Source organism: Cuculus canorus, chromosome Z (assembly GCF_017976375.1).
Source record: "Cuculus canorus isolate bCucCan1 chromosome Z, bCucCan1.pri, whole genome shotgun sequence".
NCBI classification, from domain to species: domain Eukaryota; kingdom Metazoa; phylum Chordata; class Aves; order Cuculiformes; family Cuculidae; genus Cuculus; species Cuculus canorus.
The window spans coordinates 59,762,521-59,782,889 of record NC_071441.1 but is presented as its reverse complement, the minus strand read 5'-3'; the positions used below and the strand labels follow the sequence as shown (position 1 = coordinate 59,782,889).

General features: G+C 36.6%; 1 protein-coding gene across 12 annotated transcripts in view; it reads right to left on the bottom strand.

Annotated features, from left to right (window-relative positions):
• MEF2C (myocyte enhancer factor 2C) overlaps positions 1-20,369 on the bottom strand; it is a 161,997-nt gene that overhangs the window by 25,720 nt on the left and 115,908 nt on the right. For 7 of the 12 annotated variants that reach the window (XM_054053586.1, XM_054053595.1, XM_054053588.1 and 4 more), the window contains 4 exons: positions 10,194-10,366; positions 8,935-8,958; positions 7,888-8,017; positions 6,855-6,990 (listed from right to left, as the gene is read on the bottom strand). In XM_054053586.1, coding sequence (XP_053909561.1) covers positions 6,855-6,990; positions 7,888-8,017; positions 8,935-8,958; positions 10,194-10,366 — 463 coding nt within the window. Of the gene's footprint in view, position 1; positions 5,265-6,854; positions 6,991-7,887; positions 8,018-8,934; positions 8,959-10,193; positions 10,367-20,369 lie in introns of those variants that run through there. The other 5 variants (XM_009562935.2, XM_054053592.1, XM_054053589.1 and 2 more) reach the window with 2 other exon arrangements.

Genomic DNA, 20,369 nt, shown 5'->3' with positions numbered 1-20,369 from the left:
AGGAAAGGAAACCCAGTTACAGACGGAGGAGGCATGGAGCCCCCAGATATGCACAAACACTCGCACAAAACACCAGTGTAAAGGCTTGCGCAGGACCAGCAGGTGCTGGTTTTCTGGGCAGAATCACAAATTAAAACAGATGAAAGTATCTCCACAATTGTGGTGGGCTTGAGAGTGATATGCCCTTGGTTTGAAAGAGGGTCTCGCTTTCAATCTCTCCTTTTGTCAACAACAAATTTTGGAAGGCAAGCCTTTGCACTGTTGAACCACCTGCAGGTTTCTTTATGACTAATGCTTGTGTGTTTGTGTGTATGCACCAGCTGAGACAGGGGAGGCACAGACTTTCTGCTGAGATTAATCCAATTAGTTTGAAAGTATCCAACTATTTTTTCACTGTTCATTATGACATTTGACTTTAGATTGAAAACAGAGACAAAAATTTGGTCTGGGTACATTTTATACCTTTCAGAATATAGCTGAAATTACTGGTCCTAGGGTTGATACTAATAAAATACCCCAGGCAGGCAAAGATTTAGATATGATTTTAGGTTTTGAATCTACGAATTCATAACTCAATCCAGAATGCTTTTGAGTAAACTACCAAAGAGAATCTGAAGAGTGTGGAAGATGTCAAAGGATTGTGCTGTTTGCCTGTTGGAGAGCCCAGATCAGAAGATGTTCCAAGCATCAAGTGAAAGAGCTATGCTAAAACTTTTCAGAGGCAAGATATATTGCTATTACAAGTGTATTTTTGTGGGCAGGTAGTGGTGGAGGAAAGCTGAAACAGGTAGGGAGGAGAGTGAATATTGAGACTGCACTTCATCTCTATGAGAGAAACGAGATCTCTTGCATCGGCAGGATGTTTTGTGCAAAAGCACCACCTCCTGGTAAAACCTGATTTTTCTCTTCATTATTAAAATAGAGATCTCAGCGTGCAGCTCACATTATGTTCCACCTCAGGGAATGTTTGCTAGGTTGAAACTAGTGTCTGAACCAAAAGACACACTTCCAAGGTTTCTAGTATTGAGTATTCATACAGGGGGAAACTGAAGGCAGCAGGGGCAACAGGACACTTGGCCTCAGAAGATTCCTTTAAACCCCAAGGGATCTGCAGGCATCTTCATGGAAAGCAGAAGAAATATTGGTATTTGGAAGTAATTTTTAAACATGAAACGATGAAGTTTAGGTGTGGTCCTTTCACTTAGTGAAATATTCCACTTGTTCCGATACCTCATTAACTGGGAGTTGGCTTTACTTAAGGAACATTTACTCTTAACTTTGATAAAAGGCAAAATGTTGTTTACTTTTCTTCCGACAGATTTAAAATGGAACTATATGGCTTCAATATCGAATGATATCAGCTGCTTTTATCAGGAACTGTTGCAGTCTTTAATAATGGATGAATCTCGTTAGGAAACAAAGAAAACAGGATGTTCTACCTCTAATTGCTTTTATCTACCTTCATTCCTATGCAGACAAGAGTATCAACATTTGCAGCCATCCCTTTCATAAGTCACAGAGTTATTGAGTAGTAGTCATCATGGCAGCAAATGTAAGCATTTTTTTTTTGGCAAAGAGGACATTTGCTTTGTTTTTGTAACTATTGAATTAACACATATACCATACTGTAAATATCAGACTTTGTCGTTCCAATTTAGTGAAATATTCCACTCTTTTTCCTGAAAACTTGTTGAAAAGAATCCAACAAGAATTAAAAATACATTTCTCATTTTTTTGTTTTGCTTTTCATTTCCAGTGACTTTATTTTTCACTTGCTTAGGAGATGTTAGGACTTCAGCTGGGAAAACAGGCTGACAGTTTAGTATGTGTGATAAGATTACATATGATTTTAGATGTCAAGCTTTTAGCTGAACCTGAAAGTCCTGTAATACAGAATGGTGGAGCCTGGGGATTTGATTTAGAAGCGTTTGATATGAGTAGATCACATGTTGCTTTGCAAAGCTGGGGACAGCTAAAAACCCCATGCTAGTTAAAACCAACCACATTCAGTCAAATTTGTTCACATGGAACATACTTGTATTCTACTGTGTGACAGCCCTCCAAAGGAACAAATCTAGAGGGATAAGGAACATTTTCTGTGAAACAGAGCTAGTATTGCTACACTGCAAGGTTGCTTTTTAAACTGTTTCAGAAGTGAGAATGAGAATGCATCTCTACAGACTTTTCTTTAGATTCCTTGTGATGGTCGTGGCAGTTTCAAAAATGCTACAGGTTCATCTGCATGTTTAAAAATTTTTTTTTGTGAATTGGAAAAATGTTAAGAAGTCATTTTGGCAGGTCAGGATTAAATTTTTGATGTTTAAAAATATAAATAATTTAAAGCAATTAATTTGGGTCACCATTCAATTTTTTTTTCTTAAATATAGTCTTTAAAATGTCTTTTGTTGCTAAAACTATTTCTGAATCTTAATATCTGTGTTTTGTTGACTATCATTTACATTATTTCATTAACAGTTTCTGAAACATTTTAATGCGAATGTCTTAGAAGCGAATATCACAAGAAAATGTCAGTTACAAGGAAAAGCTTCTGTTACACATAGATGTGAATGATGAAAGAGTACATACTTAGATGCAGTCTTTAGATCCATATTCTAAGCAGAGGACTGGCCTCTATTTAGAATAGAAGCTGTATTATAAAAAATGAGAATTCTGTTTGCTATTAAATGATATCTTTTCATGTATGTGTGTGTGTAGAAACAGCTGTTTGTATCTGCATGTATCAATGCACATTTTACACAGTGGCTTCATTTAATTATGTAATTTTGGTCCAGGTATGCTCTTATTTCCATAATTTGAAACCTACACTAAGTTCACTGAAAAACAAACAGGTTTTGAATATGGAAAATCCACAGAGAAAATAAAGCAAATAACTTTAAAGAATATAACTATAAGCACTCACTAAGTGCCATGCAGTCCAGTCATACTGATGCAATCACCTTTTTCCACATACTGTATCAAACCATTTCATTTTAAGGGGAAAATTAAGAAAATTAATGATTCATTTTTACATAGCAGTTACTATTCCAGCCCGTATGAATGAAAATGTGACATTATTTAAAATACAACAACAACATTGGAGAAATGCTGGTTCCCTTCTGGGTTCAACATTGATCAACTATGCAGCTCTCCTCCTAAGAGGTGGGAAGCAAATCATGATATCAGGATGCAATGAATTTGCAAGTGAGTTCAGTCCTTGCTGATGCCAGTGAGATCAGTCCTGTGTGTCCATCTATTCAAATCTCCAACTGGTATGGAAGCTCAGCATGCACAGATAGAAGTGCAGGTGTGAGCAGGTGATGAGTGAGGACATGAACATGCACCAGATAGACAGGATTTTACAGAGGGACAAAGCAGTCTACTAAAGGAAGAAAGAGCCTCACGTACCTTTTTTTTATGCCCATACTTTCTTCTCTAAATTAATTTACTTCCTTACTTCATGTAATTTTTCCCCATAAATATATCTAAGGAAGCATTAAAAATTCACTGCAAAATTTGGCTATGTAACTACCTACGGACTAGTCTGCAGCTAGAAGAATAGAGGATACCTTTGAACTGCTAGCAATGCAACCTTCCTCCCTCCCGTTTTTCTTTCAGGTAAAAGCAAAGTTATGTTTTCTTATTTTTTGATCAATGTAATAGAAGAATAAGAATGTCTGTGTCAAGATATTTTAATTAGCTCTCACACATTAAGGTCTATGCTTTAAAAAGAAATTTCTAAACAATGAAACTATATCACTGGAATGTCTTATTTACAATGATGGTATAAGAAAAAAAGGCTCAGTCCTAAATATTTAAGGCTTTTATTCAAAACAAGGAAGTTGGCAGAACTGATACAAAGGAACACAACATAATGTCACCACATCTAAATTTTTCAGTAAAAACGGTTCAATGGATAATATTACCTAACCAAAATTTATTGTTGCTAAGTAATAAGCTTGCTATGTAAGAGCCACAGAAAAAGTAAACAGTGTGCATGGATTTGGACAATTTTTTGTTCAAGTGGGTAGAATTTTGAAGAAACTTCTTTTATGTAAATAAATATCTATACTAAGGATTCTTCAAATGAAACACTGTGACCGCATTTCTGTTTGCACTCATATTTTATGAAATTCAAAATTTTACCCATGCAGAAAAATAAAGAGTCTGAGAAAAGGGTCTGTCTTAGACTGCAAAATATGGATGAAAAGGAGCATTTTCCATATAATGGACTTGCGCCTAAAAAAGTTTAGATCATTTATTTCAGAGTCTGTAATGGACTTCCCTTCCAGTTAGTGGTAATTAGCTTCTAGCAGACTCTTTGGTCCATCTTAAATACACAGTTACCCTCTCTGTTAAAGACACTGCAGCAATATTCAGAACAAAATCCCAACGTTTTGGGAGGGATTGGCTGTCATTAGAATTTCTGTGTATTTTTTCCAGCTGTAGACCCAATTAAAACTACTGAAGGTAGTATTTTGCTTTTTAATCTAAAATGTTGAGAAGCATGACTTGTTTTCATGTTCCAGTCATGTCCAAACAGGCTCTATGTTGTTATGCTATCTAAAAGCTGTGCAGACCTGGGAAGCGAATTGCTCCCATGTTTTCACGCCCCTCAAGCCCACTGGCATTGGTACAGCTGTGAACTGGAGTGTCAACATGAAGAGTGACGGGTTGTAGCGATCTACAACTGTTTTAAAGATGGTTCTGACAGTGCTGCTACAATTGCTGGGGACTTATCTGGAGAAAGTGAATATGTCTAACTGCATTCTATTCTATTGCTAACCATATTCTTCTTTCAGGCATTGAGGAAGCAGAGCTGGTTTTCACCTTTTAGGCTCTAGAGAAAAACATAATCTGCTGGAGAAGTTGGATGCCTTGTCTAGTAATTCTGTTTCCTTACAGGTCTATTGTTATTAACAAATATCTCACAGTTGCCAAACCTTCCCAGTTTAGACCTAGCTCAGTACAAGGATTTGGGCTGTCAAACCTCTTCTAGATTATTTTCTCAGATGCCTGGGGGTGTCCATAATTTTTTGTGATTGTTTTAATCTTCCTACAAATTCTAGTTTAGGTTGACATGGATTGAGTACGTTCTGTATAATTTCAAGTTTTTCAAACAATCCAAAATTTAGCATAGGTGCTTTTGTATATAGAACTCAGTGACTGAAATAAAATAAAGAAATGCTTATAATTTTCTGCACAGACAGAAGACTTCTTCAGAACTGAGTGAAGCAGCTTTCATAGCTGAATTCATTTACAAGTCACTGAAAGAATAATAATAAAAGTAGCAACTCAGAATGTATTCCACCAACCACAGCCATTACACTTTGACATTCTGTGATATGAATTAGAAACAGATGATGATGTGTGACATATCTCAAAAGGCATGCAGCTAGTTTAGGATTTAATGTAAACTTTTTTGGTTAACCATATACCCTAATTACATTCTTTGGTACACCACTGAAAACAATCAGCTTATTGTAGGGTTATACATTGATATCTAATGTGAGTTTTCAATTTATTTGAGATTTTACTTCTTTAGTTGTACAGTTAGTCTGATTGTTGCAAACTTCAAAAGGAAATAGAAGAAGTGTAAGAGGAAAGTATTAAGACTACATTTTCTAGCACAGCAACTATCTCAGTTGCATGTTTACATGAAGTTAGTATCTATATGTGCTTATTAACATAGAAGTGAGGTTCAAAAAAAATTATGGTTCCTCTGAAAAACTTGTATAGCTGTCCTTTAAAACCCCAAGCCCTCTGTACCTGGTAAGGAAATTACATTAAGTTACAAAATGTGCTGAGATAAGATAGAAAGAGAATTTTGAAGTTTAAGCCACATTTATAGTATTGAATAGTTCCACATTATAGCTATCATCTTGCAAAAAAAAATAGTGCATACATGCGACACCTGAAAAAAAAAAGTTTACTTTTGAAATGCATGTGAATTAAATTTATCCTCATAGATGCATTCCAGTTCCTTTCAGCTTCTATTTTTCTAATGAAAACTTTTACAATTCAAACATGTCTAGCCATACCATAGGCTATGTGTGGTGAGCTGGTGAACGCGTAGAGCCTTACTCAATAGCAATTGAGGATGCCAGGATTTTTGAAAACCATATTCTTAGAGTTCACTTTCAGTAAGCCAATAGCTTGCTTTTATTTTAAGAATTAGGTGACTTCCCTGTGTAAATTTTGACTCTTTTAAAAATTCTGAAATGATTTAGCAACGTGCTTCATCAACCTTGAACAAACGCCTTGAAATCAGCCACTAGAGGGCACGAACACCTATCCCCCTCAACAAGCAAATCACAGTTTTTGTGGGCTCATGTATTTTAGGCCTAATTAAGTTATTTGCTTGTAGAAAGCATTTCCAAATAAATGAAACTTGAATGTCAGAGCTGAGCAGAAGGGAGTAAGTGATGATTATTATTATTAAAGGTTAATGCTTAATCTTAGGTCAAATCATTACATCACTCCTACTTGATTAAAAATATTTAGAAAATTTTCAAGTTTACTGTAAATATTTGTGCTATAGTAACTGGAAATAAAAAGCATAAATGGAAAAATACAGCAACAGCACAATATAAGTGTTTAGTTTGGTCTTTAGTAATGAAATAAAATGCTGTTTAAAGAAATGGAGAGTAAAACAGGAACAGTAGTCTTTACTTCACTACTGAGAAAATATCATGGACACAGAATATTTTGTTTTAGCTACCTAGAAAACTTTTCATGAAATAGTTCCAGTTTTGGGAAATAGAGCTCTTATACATAGTAAATATGTCCCGATATGTTTCAGATTTGGGGTGACTGAGGTCACTGTGGAACAATAAAACAAAGGAAACACTGCTTACCCCAATTGGCTGAGGGCAGATGGTGGCATGTTATGTAGGTGTTGTTGTTGCCAGCCAGTCACAGAACCAAGATGAAGAGCACTGGCTGTGTTAAACCCAGAGAGAGATGATATATCTGCACTACTCAGAGAATATTCTAGATATGAAAACAGAAAAGACGATAATTAAGAGATAATTAAGGAGGAAGCAATTAAACAATAACTAGTATCATAATTTTCACATGTCACTTTTTAAGCCTTTTAATTTTAATTACACCAATCACATTAAGTTGCAGCAGAGAAAGTAGACCTTCCTCTTCCCTTAACTCATTAACTTGGGAGCAAATAATGCACTAATAATTATTTTCTAATTTAGCAGGGCTTTTCTGGACCTGGAAGATCCAAAGCATTCTAAGCATTCTTAGCCTTTATATCCACAATAACTACAGATGCATTCTCACAGAGCCAAAGACTTGAAAAACATAATAATACTTCCATTACAGTATTCCTTACAGAACCCAGCAGACTGCCTGAACAATGAAAGTCTTCTCTAACAGCATTCAATCTGTACACCAGCATGCTCTATGCAAGAGCAATGTCCAATGGGATCAGGAAAGAACCTCTTGAGGCTTCATTTCCAGTCTCTCTAGGTATAAATGTGATAGCCCACAAAGTTACTGAACTCTACTTTAAAGCCATGGAAACTGCTTGCTCCTCCTACTCTTATTACTTTAGGAAGACATTCACCTACATGAAATTACCTGTTGTACTAAGAATATTAAGAACTGTCTTTTAAGTTACATTTTTTAATCAAAGCCAATGAAAGAAAGCTATCAAAGCAGTTTTCCATTAGAACAAACCAGCTAACTTTTAAATACATACGTCTCAAGTTAGTGACAGATAATACAGAATAACTTAATGAAGTGAAAAAGCATATCAGCTATGAATTTTTCAGTTTCTTCCAATGAACATTAGCTACTTCATTAGCACTGAGACAGATATTTGTCAGCATCTTGCTCCCTCCCCCAGCCTTTACATTTTGCAGTGATACTTACCAGTACCATATGTTGTTGAGATGGCTGATGGGTATCCTCCCATCCCTTGCCCTGGTAGAGTAGGAGTTGCTACGGAAACCACTGGAGTAGCCAATGACTGAGCAGACTGGGAGTTATTTATCCTCTGATTCTTTTAATGTAAGTAAAATAAACATATTATTGACTAGTTTTAAGTCAGTTGAGTGTATTAGCTTTTTCGGTACGTTTTGTACAGGAGAAATACAGGCTGATACATGTTTCTAGAAATTAATAATTTAACATGTGGCTTTTATGAACTCTGCCAACCCTATCATTTACAAGCCTTCAAGAGACCAGTTGTCACTATAGTAACCCATTACATCAGTATCTCCTAGGTAACTGAACTAGTAACAAGTAAGATAGCTTTTATTGTGGGTAGAAGAAAAGATCATGTGAAAACTAATGAAATATGTAAACTCTATTCCCATTGTTTTCCTTCTCACTCAAATGGCAAAAAAAAAAACCAAAAAAAAAAAGAAAGGCAAATAAAACTCCAAAGCCAGTCCCACTGGATTTTGTGCTTTGAAAGTGAGAGGCACTTTGGTACTGCTGAACACCGAACTCTTACCAGCAGATGGTGCTCTGACTACTTCTGTCCTGCGCAAAAAAACTAACTTCAAGAGCTTCTGGGAAGGACAAGAGCTATCCGTTTGTTTTTAACTACAGACCACTAGGTGTTGCACTGTGAAAATTGTGCTAGAGAACTCTAATCCTGTGAGTGGCAGGATTAAATGACCTGAGAGCCACCAAAAGCCTGTCATGTTGAATGGCACAAGTTTACATGCTCTTTAAGCACCAGCAACAAGAAGGATTTATTCTAGCATGCGTAATTTGAATATATGCAACAACCTCACCTGGCTTTCCATACTGCTATATTTCAAAAATTACAGTGACCTTTCTGCTCGCAAAACAGTTATGCTGAAGTTTTCAGTTTTAATTCCACCAATGCTTCACCTATGCAAGTGTTAACCACATGAAAGAACTGATTGTCTTTTCCTTGTTATTAAGGTGAACATCACTACCACTTACCAGAAGCAGATCAACATCCTCAGACTGAGTGCATAGGAAAGGAGCATTAAAAATTAGTGAATATAAATATTTACCAGGATTCAGATTTCTAGCCTAAGGGATCAGCTTCATCTGATAGGAGCAACAAATCAAATACTTTCTGAGCATAGTTTAGGAAAACAACACTTCATAGATCTCCTCTTTGTCCTTCTGATGGGATGTTTGTCTCAACTGTGAGGAGGATCTATCCAGTTTTCAGTGCAAGACTTTCTCTAAGAATTCATTATTTCTTCCACAGCCCCAGTGGCTGCAGACTGTGTTGCTATACCTGGTTTCAGGAGACCTGACCATTCACAAAATCCCTTGGAAAGTATCAGTTTTAAGGACCTTGGAATAAATCATTTGATGCAGACAGCTTGTCACTACCTTGGTCGACTTTGAGCATTGCCCTGTTAGGAGACTGTTTGTTACTTATCCTCTCAGAAGGCAGCATCACATTTATAGGGGGATTTAGTTTGACGTTAAAAGTTAATTTATTATGCGTTGAGCTGAAGTAGCCAACTTGGAAATTGTTTTAATAGCATCTGTTACATAATAGAAAAATGTGTTTACAGTGTCATTTAAATTTACCATCAAGATCTTTTTCAAAGTAAACTCACTTTTAATGTTAAATCCCTCATGACTGATATACTTGCAACCACTGACTAACTTTTGGAAGGGAACTACACGATAGGCACCTTTTGTATAACAGCCTGCCTAATTTTTGTTAATCCTGGCAGGAGATTCAGCAGTTTCACACTTCTTTTATCCTGCTCTATCTATTAACTAACTGTTACCACTGCAAAATTCGGCCTTTGGAGCTCAGAGTGATAGAGTTAAAATTAATTTATTTGTAGTTTATCTGCCATCTGATGAGTGTGTGTGTCTAAATATTTAGGAAAAACATAGCAGGTTAGGAATACTCAGGTTTAAATGCAGCCTTTATAACAAACCCAGGAAAAGCTCTTCAGCTACTAGGAAAGAGAGTGCAGAAGTTTAGATCGTGCAGGACAGAGTTACTATTTTGCAACTCAACAGAAAAAAGAGAGGAAGTAAATATGACTTCAGAAAAGCAATCAAACCGGATCTGCCTACATCCTCGGCTCGATGTCGAGCATTACAGTTAGACAGAAAGCGCAAGCAAGCAGGAATGCAGAATGTTATTCTGCTGACTTTAGCTGCTTGAGCAGGTCTTCAAAATCTTAAATATCTAGGTAAAAAAAGCTTTGAAAACACATTACCACTGATGGCATTGTATTCTTGCTGCCAGGTGGAATAAGCACACGCAGATCTGGTTTACGGTTGTTCATTCCCAAGTTCATTGGAGGCGGAGATTTTGCTTGCATATTCTTGTTCAAGTTGCCAGGTGAGACCAGCAGACCTGGTGAGTTGCGGGGGTTGCCATATCCATTTCCTGCAAAGATTAAAAAAAAAAAAAAAAAAAAAAGAAAAAAGAGACATTGTGATTATAAACCCCAATGTATTACTGAGAATCATAGAATTCTTTGGGATGGAAGGGACTTTTACAAGCCATCTGGTCCAACAACCCATGCAGGAGCAGGGGCATCTTTAACTCCATCAGGTTGCTCAGAGCCTCGTTGAACCTGACCTTGAATATTTCCACGGATGGGGTGTCCACTACCTCCCTGAGGAACATGTACCAGTATTCCACTACCCTCATTGTAAAAAATTTCTTCCTTATATCCTTATAAGGCTTAAGATTGAACACTAAAAATGTCAAATAAAAACCTACAAGATAAATACCTGTGCCAGGTAATGTATTCTTGAAGGAAAATAAAATATATGCCATATTTGGAAAAACTGTCCTTAAATTGCTTTCTCTCATGGCAGCTGACATCTCCGTGATGTGCTGAAGTATACGACTGTTTACAGTACCATGGTGTATAGCACAATATAGTGCATGCTCAAAGCAGCCAAGATATGTTTGCTTTACAAGACAGTCAGGAAAATCAGAAAATCTTATGGCTTAGGAAAATGTCAAAGCTATGCTGTGTTTTCTCTACAGCTACAGAGGATTCTGCTTTGCCTGACTCAGCCCTTTCCAGGTCAGGATTTTGTTTTGTTTTTAAACAAAGGATGAGTATAGCAAGGCTATAATTTCCAGAAAAGGCAGGGGGTGGACTAAGAAGATTCTTAAATGCTTTTGGCTCTCCTTCACCAGCTTTTTGGACCTGATTCTGTCAACACTAAAGTCAATGGGAGCAAGAGCATGACCTTATTTGGAAAATACCACCATATCTTTCGTCTTCATCTCTTTGCTGCTTTCTGCAGGCCCCAGGAACAATTCTGACAGGCAAATGCTTCGTTTGCCTTTTTCAGAAAAGCGTTTCCTTCTCTCGCTATGTAGTACTAACAACATAAGATTACTGACCTACCATTCCACTTAAAATGAGATTTTCTATTTCATCCACCTAATCTTACCCACACTAAGTCTGTGGAAAGAGGCGACTTTCAGTGTCTTCAAATCTGTCTACGTTTGAGAGAGACACAGAAACTGCTCAGTCATACAGATGGAATTGTATGGAATGAGTATGGAAAGAGAAAATGTTTATGGATAAATACCAAGAAAACAAATGCGAGGTGAGATTTTCTGCTCTGGGCTCAGCTTTGGTACAGAGCTTGCAAGCTGCAACACAGAACCCGGAAAGTGCTGGGCGATGAGCTAGTGAGTGTGGCAGAGACCTATGAGTTAGGTCTTCCCAAAGTCAGTGAAGAGCCCATTGGGGTTTATAGCCCTAAAGGACATGAACGGATTATGGAACAAAATTTGATAAAGTGTCTGCAGTGAGTGTGACAATGACAGTACATGAGAGTGAATCTCTCTTCTAGTTATAATGAAGCATGTCCAAACATGACCAACATTAGGTCATGTTTTTAAAACACAAGCACATCAGCTCATTGTGTTTTTTTCAGGTCAGCAAAACATAAAAATATCACTTTAAGCTCTGGAAGACCTTAGTCTTAGGACACAGGAAAAATGTCAGAAAGTGCTTGACTTTGGTATTTGTGATGTACCTTTAGTCACAGGTCTGCACTGGTTTGTTTATCCTCACAGTTTTTGTTATAACAATCTCCTGAGCCTTTGCAAGAAGGAATTAATATGAAAACTTAGAAGCACTCAGATAATTTCAGATATTTTATATAAAAAATATTCTTCACAGTTGATCTTGTTTATTTCCTCAACAGCATCTTACAGCTAGTACGGTAAAAAGAGTTAATAAAAAAAGCGTACTTTACACATACCATGCTAAAAGTGCAGAAGACTGTCAAGAATTTTTGATTTCATGTGGTAGGGTTTTTTTAAATGAACAATTGCTCTTAGCATGGATCTGCCACATACTATGCTCTAATCAATGGTATGTAGTACTAGGTGGGGCAAAATCAGATGGGCCATTTTTAAAATATAACAATATTTTCTTTGAGGAACCACAGTGCCTTTTCACAGTTGATTTTTGACAAACTGAGCTCTGAAAAGCAGTAAAGACGTGGAGAGGTGGCCAACAGACAAAAGTGAAGCAAATTAGAGTTTCTTTGGTGCTGGTATCATACAGGGACTACTTTGCCAATAAGTTGTAAAATTGCCCTGTGAAATCTGTTGTACATTGAGCATTTTTTTTTCAGAGACTGAAAATGAAGCTGGTTGAAGAAGTAGTGTATTTTATTTTTTTAGTTCTATAACATAAACCCTGAGACATTTAAGAAAACAGAACACACTGTAATCTATATGTTTGTTTCTATGTTGTGATTTTCAGAGAACAGAATCCCTTACAAGATAGAACTCTCATTGTCTATAGAATATTTAGTTAATATAAATTTGTTAGGAAGAATGCACCAGTATCAAACTTTAGTCTTCAGAAACTTTCATCTGACCTTCATATTATTTACCCGCTGATGTAAAATACTTCGAACAGTGATAACATAAAGTATTTTGAACAGTGATAACATTTCTTACATTTATATTTTTAGAAAATCAAATTATTTTTAAGAACTACTGCAATCTTCTCTTTGCCAGCAAATTTCTGCTGTTCGTGGCATATTATGCCAGCTAGCATTTTGGAGCCATATAATAACCATTCCTCTTTCCAGCCACCAAATTGTTATTCTTTGGCATAATGTGGATTCAGAAATGTAAGACTGTGGATCTTAAACCAATGATACAGAAACCCATCATTTGAAAATCAATGATGAATGCATATATGCGGTTTCCAGTTAAGAAAAGTCTGCTCTTAAACCAGCTCTTTAAACTGTATCCTCTTTACTCAGAAATCTGTGGCCTGCTCTGAGGCAGCTGTCCCACCTTCAGATAAATCCACCAAAGAAAACGGTCTCATTTACATTCAGAGGCAAAAAAAAATGTATAAGACTTCTAATACACAAATTAAACCTTCCTTCATCCTGTACTTTAAAATTACACTCTGCCTGGACAATTATCAATTTAGATGTGACTGTATGCAGAACATCGCATTCCACTATCCACTTGAAAGCGCAAAAATTATATGTCATGTATGAATGGATTTCCTGATTATAGATTATAAGAAAATGAAAAACAGATGGATTTTAGAGCAAGCTGGCTTTACATTTTTATTTGGTTAAAAGCCATATTTTTTGCTGGAATAGAACATTTTTAAACATTACTGATATAACTTGTAATGTATAATGAAAATAAAAACAGTAGATGCACAAGTTTTAAAGGGCATATGTCAGAAGTTTTCAGAGAAAATATTTTTTTCCTCATGTTGTTTGTTATACTGACTTGAAGGAGTAAAAATATTTTACATAGAAAAGAGTTTGTTTCTAGACAGAACTAGTAGAGCAGCACGTGTCATGAAATGCAATGCCAGACTTTGTATTTGGACTAATGATAGAATATAAAGACAAATGCTTTTCTGAGCATAGAACACTCTTCTTGGGCATATTCCCACATTTTGCAATTAGGCACAAGTGAAACTGACTTTAGAATTGTTATGATTTGAAGTTCTCACATCTTGAAAAACTCAAAAATTTTGTATTTTGATTTTTTTAAGTTTTAAACCTGTCATGTCCACACTTGTTTCTCTTTAATTTGTGATATCAAAGACAAAAATTCACTGAGTGAAAAAATATATATGGGAGTTCTAGAAGAATGAAGAACAGGGGACATGATTTCTAAGTCCTTTCTTTGATTTCTCATTCATTTACTCTAATACTTTTCACTGACCATATGGATTGAGAATTTACAAGATTTTTAGGAACCTGGGATGCCTACTTCCCATTCATTTTAATAGGAAAGAAGCTTTTAGATTTTTAAAGGAGTTATGGTAATTGTCATTTCAGGTTTCCAAAAAGTGTATGCTCTTACTTGTGGAAACTGTCATAATTCTTCCAAGAAAAATACAAACATTCCATTTCATGGAGGATTCCCGTTTCTTACAGGGTTATGTTAAATGCACATCCTACATATATGGTATTACGACTGACCACCAAGCTTCTCAAAAAGAATGTTGAATTAATCTCTATCAATATGAATGCCAACTATGCTACTATTTGCCTCTACTTAAAAATATACATATACATAATTAACCAATAAAGTAGCAGAAATTTTGCTAAATTTACATTCAGTTTTGCACTCTTCACTCAATTAATTTTCCCACTTTCTGGAGGAAAGGTAATTGTTCCTAATAATAATTAAAAGGCAATAAAAGGGTTCCTTTTCTCTCTTACATTTTATGCGTGCGTTTTTTTTTTTTTAATGCAAACACACTCTTGGAACAGGTGGTAGTTTATTACCTGAACACAATAGATACCAACAATAAAGCACTGATGCCAGGAAGCTATACTGGTGTTCACCTAAACATAATTTAAAAAAGAGATAGTTGAAGGTTCTTGCTCACACGTTGGGTGCCAGTGATTTCATGGTACATGACCTCTACCAACTGCAGGCGGAAAAACAAAACCAATCTGCAGATATGCTCACCCAGAAAAAAGAAAAGAAAAAAGAAATCTTTATGTTAAAGTAGCTGCCCATTCCCACAACATTACACTAATGGACATTCTTTACTGAATTACTGGGAGCCAACGCAGACAGATGTGGTATATGAAACCTACTGACTTTGTGTGAAGGAATTGTCAAGCATCTTGTGAAATATCAGCCGCTTTTTGGACTGAAATAGGATGAAAGTGCTGGGAATGCATATACAGTTGGAAGAATGGGAAGAGAATAGGGACAAAGCTGTCTTAACAACTCTTTTTTTCCAGCTCTAAAAATGAACCATTTAGAAATAATGTAAATAAAACACAGAGATTCCTATAACAGTATAAGACTAAGTTGATATCTACGCCTCACTCACTCTTGCCATGCAGGTTGTATAAATGTTCGTAAGAAAATCTTGCTTTTAAGTCTAAAGCTATGTAAAAGGTTCTAATGGCACGGTTGGGGAAAGAGAGACTATTAGGGAATCACTAAAACGCTGCTAATACTGTAGGTAATTTATGTGTACAGAAGGACCACCTGCACTGCGGCTGCACAAAACTAAAGGTTACACTGTGCATCCCCTTTCGCAGTTCAAGGTGTTGAGATCTCATTCTGGAAACCAGGGAAAAAATCCACTGCTTCCACTACAGAGGAGGTAAAGGGTCTCATCAAATTTCCCAAGGAAAACTGTGTGCATGATGTGCTTATATTTGCAGTATATTATGAAGCAAGTGACTTCTCTGTTTGGTGGCTCATGTTTTGTTGTTCTTCTGTGTCCCTGAGCTAGTTCAAGTACTTAGGCTCAGATCATACATACTGAGACAGTATGGGTCTTGCTGCTGTATCTTTGTGTTTGGTGTCACTAGTGGTCCTCAATAACCAGTCCTATGGTTCTCCTCATCAGGTCTAATGCAGCCCGGGCTGACACTGGCCAATCCCTGTCCCCATGGAAGTGCCTGATGCCTGTAGATGGGTCTGCTGCTCCCACATCTGCCCTGCTCCCTGGTCAGGACAGTGAAATGGTCCTGTCAGCAAAGCCCTGCTCTGCCAGCCCCAGACAGCCTCTGGTATTCCTGGCCCCCTACCTGCCCCCAGCACCCAAAGTGTCCTGGTAGCATGTTTCTCATCATGAAAGAATTGAAAAACAACCCTTTCTCTTCAAATCTTCATGTGGAATACAGCCAGCTACCTTAACGAACTGTTTACATGGGTGAAACACTCAAAATTATTTCTTACCCTTGGGCTAGTGCCATACAAAATCTCGAACATCCTAACAATGTACTTTATGTGGAGTATTTGCAGGTGCACACAACTATTGCTGAAAAAGGGCACGTATCCCACACTGCAGCAACTGGGCTCAGATTTCCTTCAGGACAGAAATGATGCTTCTCAGGCAGAAGCTGAATGACCACATAACAACATGGAACACTTAACACATTTCTAAGGACATGCTGTGAATCTAGGAGGCTAGAAATCTGAGAAGCTTTTTCAGCCAAATGGAGAAATAGATGAGTTAATTTAGATGTACAATGACAGATCATGAGAACAGAAACTTGACCTGTGTATCACAGATCATTACACTTCATGCAAATACTTTACTGCTGAGTCAAGTGCATAACTAAGTGCATGGCAAACTAACCTGATCACCAATGTTGCAGTTATGTTTTGTTGCTATAATAAGAGCTGTATTTAAATGTTTTTAAAGTAGTTTTTGCACTAAGTATTCTCCCTCTTTAGTCTAGAAATTCACACCTTAATAAAATAAATGTAAAGGTGGCACCTGACTGTCTACAGAATTAGCCTGCGGCTACCCACATAAGGAGCTGTGAGCAATCCTTCAAAACATTTCTTACTGCAATTAGGTTTCCCAATTAGGTTTTCAGCACATCTCTGCACTCAGTCCTTGCAGTCTTTGGAAAAGGGGAATATTACAGGGGCAGTGAGGGTCTTCTGCAAATGACGCACTGAGAGAAGGGGAAGGGCTTTTCCTCTTCAAGGACAATCATTTGTATCCCTCACTGTTTTGCTTACCAAAGAAACAGAGTAATAGATGATCTAAGTCCAGGTCCTGTTTGTGTTTTTGTTGTCATTTTAATTTTGCAATACAGTTACTATTGCCAGTATGCTTATGTTCTTACATTGTATGATCACAACATCTTACTACTTGCCTCTGTAATCCTTTAATGGCACCTCAATTCAGGAATCTCAGAGCATTTGGCTTTAATGCAGAAACTATCCCTCCTATATCTTTACTTCTGATTGTATTGATTCATTTATTTCCACTTCCACAGCACTATTTTGTTCTAATATGGTTACTTGTCAGTAGCTATGCTCATATCAAAATCCAGATATTTCAAGTTATATTGCTTGGCTTCACCTAATCAGCATGGAAACTAAGTTGTAATTATTCAGAAAAATAACTTTAGAAAATTACACAGTGGTCTTCATTTTTTTTGTGCATATAATATTATGCTTCTGTAGTTCAAACACATGGGCACTGCAAAATGAGCTTTAGAACTACATTACTGTGTGTTGTAAGTTTTAAGGTCCAAGCAAAATGTCTGGGATCAGAGAGTCATTTAAAAGTGTCCTACCATGGCAAAACAGGTAGCCTGCCTGTGCCACCGATGCTGTGGCCACTGCCATGAGGAGCAGGCACAGTGCAACGTCCCTGACTATGTGTAGTGCTCTCTCCTCACTCTCTGCTCATATTTGCAAAGGTTAGTCCACATTCTGTGCTAGGAATGCAGTGATCTTCCAGACTAAGGTTTAGTCTAGCAGGAGAGGTCAACACCAAAAACCAAAGCGAGTTTTCAATGGTGCTTATCTGAAATTTAGCTTGCTAAACAGCTTTTCTGAAAATCTTGCAGTAAGGAGCACAGGCATGATCTCTTAATGTGCAGGATATTCAGATCACATCTGGATGTCACCTGTCTGAGAAACTCCCCTCTTGAAAACATGTTTTCAGGACTTAGCTGGCCTCTTAGAATTTAATTCTTATTCCAGTAAAATAACTATATAATGCATTTTAGGAGTATGTATCTCACTTCATCTCATATGCTAGCTGAAAAGATGCTCCACTGTAGTCCTGTTTATGTAAAAAGCATAAAGTATTTTTTCTTTTTTTAAAATGAGCTATTCTATAGGCAGAAGAAAGGAAAAAAAAATTATTTATGTCAGAGGTAAAACTACATAACTGAAAACCAGAATTTTTCTGAAGATATATAGGAGAAACATTTGAGGCTGAGAAGAGTGAAGGATATCTTTCTCCTCCTGACTGCCTGAGTGAGAACCTTGGACAAATAATCTGCTTTTCCCAAATTATTTGCTGATGACAAATAACATCTTTTTTTTTGGGTGTTTGAAATTAATTACAATTTTGGAGAAAAATGCCTTTTTAGTGAAAAATATTTCAAGATGAAGTACTTCCAATTATAACCTGAACATATTGTTTGAAAATGTGCTTTCTTGCTTCCCAAAGAAATTTCAAAAATCACTGATCACATTTTTTTTTCATGAGCATGTAGCTAAATTGTTGAATTCTTTGTTACATGCAAAGTAATAAAAAAAAAATCATGCATAATTTAAAATTCAATGCCAGGAGAATTTAATGACTATATATATTAAACACATATGATACAAACATATTTTTAACTTACCCATGTTACTAGCATAGACATACACCCAAAAAGAAAGTGTTTCACACATAGATAATACTACTTAGATTTGATCTGAAATTTAAGCAGATGCAGAGAAAAGCTCAGTAGTTAATGCATCCTTGTCTCCTCTAGCTTTTATTTCTGCACGACTATTCCAAGTGTTACTAAAGGAAAAATCTCCTTGTAAGAGATTTTGAAAAGAAATGGAATTTATGGATCGAATATCTTAATCGAGTAATCATGTTAAAAGTTGAAGGGCAGGGGTCAAATTAACTTAATACTGCCAGGAGCTTACATGGGTGTCTGCAGTCCTGGCTTCAAGAGGTTAAAAGCATATCTTGCTTTCTTTCTCAGAGCAGTCATTGCTGCATTCCAGATCCATGAGGAATCAACTATCTCTTTCAGGACTGAGGACAGGCATGAAATCCAGATATTTGCTAATTTGCAATGCCTTCTTATATTTTCTCAATTTGAGCAAGAATATGGATTGCAGTGTCCGACAGAAGACATTGTGGTGTCTTAATGAGCAAGAATGCAGAGACAAAAAACAGTGAGATCCCTGTCTCACTGAAGTAAAGCATAAAATTCCCCCAGACTTCACTAGAGAAGGATTTTATCTAAAGAATCCAAATTATTCTTAAGGAACGTTTGAAACTGCTTGTCATAAAGGAAAATAAGTCAATCATGCCTGTCTTTAAAATCCCACTTACAAAGAACCACAGTTTGCATGACTCACTTAATTGTTCATTACATGTGAACTTAGGGCTTTCTCCCTTTCAATCCTTTCAAGCTGTCTTTTTATAAATACAAATATTGAGACACTGTTGATTAGAGAGAAGATGAGACAGAGAATAACTAAATAAATTTCTAAGTCAACACTTACACAACTGATGGAAACCTGATAAAGGCCAAATTTTCACAGATTTTCATTGAGGTCTACTCCAAATGAGTTTACATGGATGTCTTCATTGGCAAGAGGTCACACAAGCTGGCTGAAAATGCACACATCCAGCCTTTGCATACGACACCCACTGCAAGGTTTTTTTTCACATTTATCCTTTCTAACCTATTCTCGAAGTTTCACTAATGCGATTTTTACCTGCATGAAATGAGTTTGGATAAACTGTACAAAACAGATGAGTTGCTTAGGGCAGAAACAGGGCTTAATTTTGGAAAGTTCTGTGCTGACTGCCTACACAGATATGAAATTCAGGTACTGTTAGATAGACAATTTCCTTCATACTATGTATTAGAGCTGTCAAACGAGTTCTAGTGTTCTTTCTGCTTTATCACAAATCTCCTGCCTGTAGGTACTTCCCTTAAAACACTGAAAGAAAAAGGTGTATATCTTCCTGATGTGGAGGAAAGCTTGGAGAAAGAACACTTAATGGCATAATAGGAGTGGAATAAGAGAAAAGAAAAGGAGCGTTGTTATGTTTTTAATTTCTTCTCCCACTCCATGGTTTTAAGCCAACCTGCCAATTTACGAATTCTTACTGTTTGGATTTGGCACTATTGCATCATGAAGTCTGTTATGAATGACTGTGTGTTCTTTCTTTTGGACTGTAAACTTCCTTGGACAGCAACTATTGTTTACTATACTTTTGTACTGCATCTTGCTTAATCTTTGGATCAGAGGTCTGTGGGCGACTGCACTCATCGAGTAATAAGGGAACGGCAACGAACTTATCATGCTCTCCCTGGCAAACACAGTCCTAACAGGTTGCCCATAAACTGTGGTTTGGGAGTCATTGTTCTAAGCTCACTTGTTTATTTAACTTATTCTA